We start from the raw sequence: 9,369 nt of genomic DNA, 5'->3' as shown, positions 1-9,369 counted from the left end.
GTGGGTTTGGGTGGGGGTGGGGGTGAGGTTTGGGCCGCGGGAGGGTTTAGCTGGGTTATTTTGGATCTGTGGGGTTGGGGGGGGCGGTGGGTTTGGGTGGGGGTGGGGGTGAGGTTTGGGCCGCGGGAGGGTTTAGCTGGGTTATTTTGGATCTGTGGCGTTGACTCGATGCCGATCTCTCTCTGTCTCCCAGATGTTTCAGTGCGTCAATAACCGCAAAGCCAATCAGTTCTGGGCAGCTAATGTCCCCCCGAGTGAGTCCATCAATGAAGCCAGCAGCAGCCAGGAACGCAAACGCTTCATCAGCGCCAAGTTCAGGGAGGGTAAATACCGCAAATACCACCTACTGTTTGGCAACCAGGAGGAGCTCAACAAGGTAATGGACGGGAGACGACGTTCCAGAGATAACGGAAAGGGAACTCCGGATAGACATTCCAGCTTGGGGACAGGGTCACAGGGTCATGGGTGTCCTGGGAGCCCCCAGCTATCCTCCTGCCTCAGCATTAGTGATGGAAATCTTCAGGGTTGGAGTTGATTGTGGATCGAACTTCGTTGGTTGATGGCCATTCAGCCCATCGTGTTCATGTGGGCATAAGATGGGAACAGAAACTGTCAGGGAAAGGCACTAATGAAAAGGGGAACTTTTTCAAGGAGCAAATACTGGGTGTCCTTGATAGGTATGTCCCTGTCAGGCAGGGAGGAAATGGCCGAGTGAGGGAACCATGGTTCACAAAAGAGGTGGAATGTCTTGTGAAAAGGAAGAGGGAAGCTTATGTAGGGATGAGGAGACAAGATTCAGATGGCTCGATTGAGGGTTACAAGTTAGCAAGGAATGAGCTGAAAAAGGGGCTTAGGAGAGCGAGGAGGGGACATGAGAAGTCCTTGGCGGGTCAGATCAAGGAAAACCCCAAGGCTCTTTACTCTTATGTGAGGAATAAAAGAATGACCAGGGTGAGGTTAGGGCCGGTCAAGGACAGTAGTGGGAACTTGTGTACGGAGCCAGAAGAGATAGGCGAGGTGATGAATGAATACTTTTCTTCAGTGTTCACCAAGGAGAGGGGCCATGTTTTTGAGGAAGAGAAGGTGTTACAGGCTAATAGGCTGGAGGAAATAGATGTTCGGAGGGAGGATGTCCTGGCAGTTTTGAATAAACTGGAGGTCGATAAGTCCCCTGGGCCTGATGAAATATATCCTAGGATTCTTTGGGAGGCAAGGGATGAGATTGCAGAGCCTTTGGCTTTGATCTTTCATAGAAATCATCATAGAAACCCTACAGTACAGAAAGAGGCCATTCGGCCCATCGAGTCTGCACCGACCACAATCCCTCCCAGGCCCTACCCCCACAGATTTACCCACTAATCCCTCTAACCTACGCATTTCAGGGCAATTTTTTTTAGCATGGCCAATAAACCTAACCCGCACATCTTTGGACCGTGGGAGGAAACCGGAGCACCCGGAGGAAACCCACGCAGACACGAGGAGAATGCGCAAACTCCACACAGACAGTGACCCAAGCCGGGAATCGAACCCGGGACCCTGGAGCTGTGAAGCAGCAGTGCTAACCACTGTGCTACCGTGCCGCCCTTTGGGTCCTCACTGTCCACGGGGATGGTGCCAGAGGACTGGAGAGTGGCAAATGTTGTTCCTCTGTTTAAGAAAGGGAATAGAAATGACCCTGGTAATTATAGGCCGGTTAGTCTTACTTCGGTGGTTGGTAAATTGATGGAAAAGGTCCTTAGGGATGAGATTTACGACCATTTAGAAAGATGCGGATTAATCCGGGATAGTCAGCACGGATTCATGAAGGGCAAGTCGTGCCTCACAAATTTGATAGAGTTCTTTGAGGAGGTAACTAAGTGTGTTGATGAAGATAGGGCAGTTGATGTCATATACATGGATTTTAGTAAGGCGTTTGATAAGGTCCCCCATGGTCGGCTAATGATGAAAGTGAGGAGGTGTGGGATAGAGGGAAAGTTGGCCGATTGGATAGGCAACTGGCTGTCTGATCGAAGACAGAGGGTGGTGGTGGATGGAAAATTTTCGGACTGGAGGCAGGTTGCTAGCGGAGTGCCGCAGGGATCGGTGCTTGGTCCTCTGCTCTTTGTGATTTTTATTAATGACTTAGAGGAGGGGGCTGAAGGGTGGATCAGTAAATTCAATTGTGTTAAACCTGGCTGGATTCATGCAGCTTAGACCCATGTTTGGTCATGATCTCACTGAATGGCAGAACGGGCTCGAGGGGCCGAATGTCCTCCTCCTGTTACCCTCTGACTGTGAGATCTCTCTCGGAATGTACAACGAATGCTCCCAATAAGCAGTTAATCAGAAACTTCCCTTTTCTGAGATAGAATAATAAAAATCTTATTTCTTCACTTCATTTCCTGTTTTGTCTCAGCCAGCCATAAGTCGTCCTCCTCCCAGCTGCTGGGAGTTGGTGTGTGAGGTTTTTGAGCCATACCATGGAGCACAGAACTGGGCCATTCAGCCCATCTGCTCTGTGCTGGGGTTTCTGGTTCACACGAGGCTCCTCACACCCCCTCTTCATCTCAACCTATCAACGTGCAGAGTTTAGAAGAGCAGGAGGTTGGAGGGGTTGAATGGCCCACTTCTGCTTGTCTGAGAGGCAGCTTGATCGACACCACTGTAATCCTGGGGGGTACTGATAGGTGGAGGGGCTGGTTCTTCTCGTGGGAGAATCTAAAACGAGGGGTCACTGTTGAAAATGGGGTCACCTGTTTGAGACGGAGATGGGGAGACATGTTCAGGAGGGTTGTAGATTTTTAGAACCTCCTTCCTCCAAAAGGCAGTGGGAGCAGAGCCTTTGAATATCTTTAAGACAGAGCTTGATAGACTTTCCATTAACAAGGGAGGGAAAGATTATCGGGGGGCCGGCAGGAATGTGGGGTTAAGGTTACAATCAGATCAGCCATGATCTTGTTGAATGGGGGAACAGACTCGAGAGGCTGAGTCATCATAGAATCCTACAGTGCAGAAAGAGGCCATTCAGCCCATCGACCCTGCGCCGACAACAATCCCACCCAGGCCCTGTCCCCGTAACCCCCCGTATTTACCCTAGCTAGTCCCCCTGACACTAAGGGTCAATTTAGCATGGCCAATCCACCTAACCCGCACATCTTTGGACTGTGGGAGGAAACCCACGCAGACACAGGGAGGACATGGAAACTCCACACAGACAGTGACCCAAGCTGGGAATCGAACTCGGGTCCCTGGCGCTGTGAGGCAGCAGTGCTAACCGCTGTGCCTCCCCAGAGCGCCCCAGCAGTGGCCGACTCCTGCTCCTAATTTTCATGTTCTTGGGTAAAAGGATTCCAGGACACTTTTCCAAAGATTCATAGAGTCCCTTCAGTGCAGAAGAAGGCCGTTCGGCCCATCAAGTCTGCACTGGCTCTCCGACAGAGCATCTTATCGAGGCCCTATCCCCGTAACCTCAAGTATTTACCCCTCTAATCCACCTAACCAGCACGCCTTTTGGGCTGTGGGAGGAAACCGGAGCACCCGGAGGAAACCCACACAGACACGGGGAGAACGTGCAAACTCCGTACAGACAGTGACCCAAGCTGGGAATTGAACCCGGGTCCCTGGTGCTGTGAGGCAGCAGTGCTAACCACTGTGCCACCCTAAATTCACATTCAGAAGAACAAAGGAATTCTCCCTGGCATTCTGGTCTATAGTTATCCCTCCACGAACATCACGACAGGTGATCTGGTGGTTATCACACTGCTGTTTGTGGAATCTTGCTGTGCATAAGTTGGCTGCCACGTCACTGCCATTGCAGTGACGGCAGCGACACGTCAAAAAGTCCTCCCTTGGTGACAAAGCGCTTTGAGATGTCTGACAGGCCCTGGGAGACACCCTGGAAACACAAGATTTGAAATCTTTGCTTCCCTGTCCCCCAGAATTGCCTTTTGAGAATCGAGCAAATATTTTTCCCTGGCGTCCCGGGAAAGAGGGCGGATGAGAGACAATGCTGAGGATAGTCGGAAAGACTGCAGGGAATGTGGGGAACTTGGGATATCCTGGGAACACTCGGAGGGAGAGAGGAAGACAGTGGAGCCGGGAATTGGCAGGGTGCTGAGTGCTCATTGGTCAAATGGTTGGCAAGTAACTTTAGTACTTCAGAGAAACAATTGAGGAAATAACTTTCTTCAAAAATAGAATCCAATAATTTTTCTTTTGCGTGCATATTACAATATAATTTCCTGTTTCTAAAAAATTAAAAGCCCTCATTTCCCTTTTTCCTTCCCCAGTGTGTAACATGAATGTCACCTTCTACAACCCTTCTGCTCAGTTAGTTGTTGACGATACAGTGGGGTTGAGATTGGGACTAAGGAATTAGGGTTTAAGGCATTGAGCGCGAAGTAGGAAGCAAAGGCTGTCTGGTACAGACTTGATGTGGAGATGCCGGTGCTGGACTGGGGTAAACACAGTAAGAAGTCTCAACACCAGGTTAAAGTCCCAACAGGTTTATTTGGTAGCACAAGCCGCTAGCTTTTGGAGCGCTGCTCCTTCATCAGGTAACCATAGAACCATAGAAACCATAGAAACCCTACAGTGCAGAAAGAGGCCATTCGGCCCATCGAGTCTGCACCGACAACAATCCCACCCAGGCCCTACCCCCATATCCCTACATATTTACCTGCTAATCCCTCTTACCCTCATATTTACCCACTAATCCACGCATCCCAGGACACTAAGGGGCAATTTAACCTGGCCAATCAACCTAACCTGCACATCTTTGGACTGTGGGAGGAAACCGGAGCACCCGGAGGAAACCCACGCAGACACGAGGAGAATGTGCAAACTCCGCACAGACAGTGACCCGAGCCGGGAATCGAACCCAGGTCCCTGGAGCTGTGAGGCAACAGTGCTAACCACTGTGCTACCGTGCCGCCACTTGGGAGTGGGAGTTCTGTTCACAAACAGGGCATATAAAGACACAAACTCAATTTACAAAATAATGGTTGGTGAAGCAACTGGAGGTCATGTGATGACCCCTCCAGGTGTTGTCCAGTCGGAGTTGGGAACGGGGGGGGGGGGGCAGAATTGTTTGAAGCGCCGAGCTTTGTCCTGATGGAGCTGCGGTGTGTTTTTTCTCCAGGCATTGTGTGCGGCTGTGGTCACCAGTGATCTCGAGGAGACCATGTCTCTGGTATTCTGTGGGGCGGATGTCAGCTGTTATTCAGGGGACCTTGATCTTCCATCTCCTGTCGACCTGGCCCAGCAGGCGGGACAGAACCTCCAGCTGGAGTTCCTCAACCAAAATAAGAACTCAGGTGAGCCCGAAACCTCCTCACCCTCACCTCCAGCAGGTCACCGCCCTGTACCCCGCCTCGTCAATCTCTCTCCACCGCCCCATTCTGGGATCAGCCTTCAGAGAACCATAGGATCCCTACAGTGCAGAAGGAGGCCATTCGGCCCATCGAGCCTGCACTGACAACAATCCCACCCCGGCCCTACCCCCCATAACCTCACATATTTACCCTGTTAATCCCCCTGACCCTAAAGGGTCAATTTACCATGGCCAATCCACCTAACCCACATATCTTTGGACTGTGGGAGGAAACCGGAGCACCCGGAGGAAACCCACACAGACACGGGGAGAATGTGCAAACTCCACACAGACAGTGACCCGAGCCGGGAATCGAATCCGGGTCCCTGGCGCTGTGAGGCAGCAGTGCTGACCACTGTGCCACCCCATTGTAAACCTTTTTGCCCCGTTTGCAGTGTTTATAATATGAAGACCAGAAATGTAAGATGTTTTCTAACCAGGTACATGTTTAATATAATTGATCCTTATTGGAGCTAATTGGAAGGTAATTGACAAAGGGGGAGATGAGTTTTTGTTTTTACCCAGTGCGTTGTGATCAGGAAAGGGCAGCGGAAGCAGATTCAATAACTTTCAAAAAGGAATTGGAGGGATAGTTGAACAGGAATGACTGGAGTGCTCTGGGGAAAGGGCAGGAGGCAGTGCGGCTAATTGGACACTTCTTTCAAAGAGCCAGGAGAACTAGGATGGGCTGAATGGCCATTATTCTCTGAGAGTTAGTCTGTTACATTTAAGTTTTAAATTTAAGTTTACTAATTAATGTCACAAGTAGGCTTAAATTGACACTGCGTGTGTGTATATTAAGTTCATTTATTATTGCCACAAGTGAGCTTACATTAACACTGCAATGAAGTTACTGTGAAAATCCCCTAGTCGCCACACTCCGGCGCCTGTTCGGGTAACACCGAGGGAGAATTTTAGCATGGGCCAATTCACCTAATCAGCACGTCTTTCAGACTGTGGGAGGAAACCGGAGCACCCGGAGGAAACCCACGCAGACACGGGGAGAACGTGCAAACTCCACACAGACAGTGACCCAAGCTGGGAATCAAACCCAGATCCTTGGCGCTGTGAGGCAGCAGTGTGCCACCATGCCATCCTATGTTACCAACCTGGTTTTAAGTTTATACATTGTCACAAGCCGTTATGTCCCCTCGGAGGTTTTGTTGATCTTGTATAAGACACTAACTCAGCCTCAACTGGGGTATTTGTCCCGTTCTGGGTGCCGCACTATTGGAAGGTTGTGAAGGTGCTGAATAGCGTTCAGCAAAGATTCACGAGAATGGTTCCAAGGAGAAGGAGGCGAGAGGAGATTTGATAGAGATCTTTAAAATCCTGAGGGATAAATACGGAGAAATAGTTCCCATTGGGTGAGAGGATCACGAGGGCGCAAATTTAAAACAAGCGGGCGTGGGTAAGATGCTCTTTCAGAGGGCCAGTGCAGACGTGATGGGCTGAATGGCCTCTTTCTGCACTGTTAGAATTCTATGGTCTGGAATGTTCTGCCTGAGAGAGCGGTGGAGGCAGATTTAACTGAGGCACTCGAAAGGGCATGAGGCTGTTATCTGACCAGGAAGAATGTGCAGGGTTACGGGGACAGGAAAGTCCCCCGGACAGATGGTGACTGCTAATTGGTCAAATGGTTTGCAAATAACCAATAAGTCTTTCCCCTCGCTCAACTCCACCCCCCCACCCCCCCCCCCCCCGCCCCCACCCCCCCCCAGTCGTGTGTCCTGTTTGATATGTATCCCTTGGCTAACATCACTACAACAGATTAGCCGGTGATTTTCACATTGCTGTTTGTGGGATCTTGCTGTGCTGATGTTGGCTGCTGTGCTCCTTGTGTTATGGCGGTGGCTGCACTGTGTTTGCAAAGCACTGCGAGATGTGCTGAGGTGGCTCCGGGTGTGATATTGATGTGTTGTTCCTTCTCGGTTGTGTTGCAGAGACGCCGCGTTTGGACCTTGGCTACTTCGACAAGCAGTATTATGTGGCCCCTCAGTCCATCACTCACAATGGCTTCCTCTACAAGACCGCATCCATGGGCAAAGCCGTCACTGAGAAGAAGTCCAAAGAAGGTAAGGCTTCTGATTGGACGCAGGATTCGTTCATTACCTGGACTTCCGATTGGAGGGATTCCTCTTGGAAAGGGGTTTGGATGGAGAGAGTCCCTCTTGGATAGGGGTCCCAGATGGAGAGAATTCTTCTTGAAAAGGGATCCCAGATGGAGAGAATTCTTCTTGAAAAGGGATCCCAGATGGAGAGAATCCTTCTAGGAAAGGGGTTTGGATGGAACTTCTCTCCTTGAACCGGATCCCTTTGAATGGAGACCGAGTGTTGCTAGTTCTTCACCTACAGCTAACTCCAGGGTGCGGCTAACTCCAGGGTGCGGCTAACTCCAGGGTACGGCTAACTCCAGGGTTCCGCTAACTCTGTTCCCTCTTGCCGTTCCGACAGAGTTCAGTAAGCGGTGGTGTGTCCTGGATAACGGGGTGCTCAGTTACTACGAAAGTGACAGGAATTCGACGCCCAATGGCAGTATCGGGATGAATGAAGTTGTGTGTCTCGGCATCAACAGTCCTGCGGCACACGGGTAGGTGGTGACGGGGCTGCCGGCTCAGTGGGAAAGGCCACAGTTCCGGAGCTGTTGTGAAGCATTGCGCGGAGAAAGCGATTTGATGAACTCTGACCTCGGTAGCACCCTCTAACCTTTCCTGTTGGGAATGCTTGGGACCAAGTCTGCACTTTGCAATTTTATGAATTAAAAAAAAAATTATTTCACCGGGCCTGGGCATCTCTGGCTAGGCCGGCATTTATACACAGAAACACAGAAGATAGGAGCAGGAGGAGGCCATTCGGCCCTTCGAGCCTGCTCCACCATTCATCACCATCATGGCTGATCATCCAACTCAATAGCCCAATCCTGCTTTCTCCCCATAACCTTTGACCCCATTCGCCCCAAGTGCTATATCCAGCCGCCTCTTGAATACATTCAATGTTTTGGCATCAACTACTTCCTGTGGGAATGAATTCCACAGACTCACCACTCTTTGGGGGAAGAAATGTCTCCTCATCTCCGTCCTAAATGGTCTACCCTGAATCCTCAGATTGTGACCCCTGGTTCTGGACTCCCTCCACCATCGGGAACATCCTCCCTGCATCTACCCTGTCTAGTCCTGTTAGAATTTTATAAGTCTCTATGAGATCCCCCCCTCATTCGTCTGAACTCCAGCGAAAACAATCCTAACCTAGTCAATCTCTCCTCATACATCAGTCCCGCCATCCCCGGAATCAGCCTGGTAAACCTTCGCTGCACTCCCTCGAGAGCAAGAACATCCTTCCTCAGAAAAGGAGACCAAAACTGCACACAATACTCTCGGTGTGACCTCACCAAGGCCCTGTATAGTTGCAACAACACATCCCTGCTCCTGTACTCGAAACCTCTCGAAATGAAGGCCAACATACCATTAGCCTTCTTTACCGCCTGCTGTACCTGCACGCTTACCTTCCTTATAGAATGATGTTAGAATGTCCAACCCCAACTGGAAGCATGGCAGATGTAAATATTTATCTGTAACAGAAAACAGTAATAAAACAGTGATAACAATTGCTTTAGTTAACCAAATTTATTATTGTCACATGTATTAGTATACAGTGAAAAGTATTGTTTAAAAGCAAATTACTGCGGATGCTGGAATTTGAAACCAAAAGAGAAAATGCTGGAAAATCTCAGCAGGTCTGGCAGCACCTGTAAGGAGAGAAAAGAGCTGACGTTTCGAGTCCAGGCGACTTTGACGGCTATCAAAGGGTTTGACAAAGGGTCGTCTGCCAGACCTGCTGAGATTTTCCAGCATTTTCTCAGAATGCTTTCTATGGTGCATCTGGAAAAGAAATGTTGCATCCTGCTCTGATTCTACTCCAAAAGACTACAATATGATGATGTCACTGAAAGGAGAGACATATTGTCGAAACTTTTTATCTTGCACTCATCAGGACAAATGCAAGACTGCCAAATTTCAAAC

General features: G+C 49.9%; 1 protein-coding gene across 1 annotated transcript in view; it reads left to right on the top strand.

Annotated features, from left to right (window-relative positions):
* LOC144490891 (arf-GAP with Rho-GAP domain, ANK repeat and PH domain-containing protein 1-like) overlaps positions 1-8,949 on the top strand; it is a gene marked incomplete at its 5' end in the record, with an annotated part of 22,878 nt that extends 13,929 nt beyond the window's left edge. The window contains 4 exons of the mRNA XM_078208577.1: positions 194-376; positions 5,120-5,294; positions 7,294-7,425; positions 7,805-8,949. Coding sequence (XP_078064703.1) covers positions 194-376; positions 5,120-5,294; positions 7,294-7,425; positions 7,805-7,944 — 630 coding nt within the window. The remainder of the gene's footprint in view (positions 1-193; positions 377-5,119; positions 5,295-7,293; positions 7,426-7,804) is intronic.
* Between the last annotated feature and the right edge of the window lie 420 nt (positions 8,950-9,369).

The sequence above is a fragment of the Mustelus asterias genome, unplaced genomic scaffold (assembly GCF_964213995.1).
Source record: "Mustelus asterias unplaced genomic scaffold, sMusAst1.hap1.1 HAP1_SCAFFOLD_3974, whole genome shotgun sequence".
NCBI classification, from domain to species: domain Eukaryota; kingdom Metazoa; phylum Chordata; class Chondrichthyes; order Carcharhiniformes; family Triakidae; genus Mustelus; species Mustelus asterias.
This window is presented reverse-complemented; position numbering and strand designations above follow the sequence as displayed.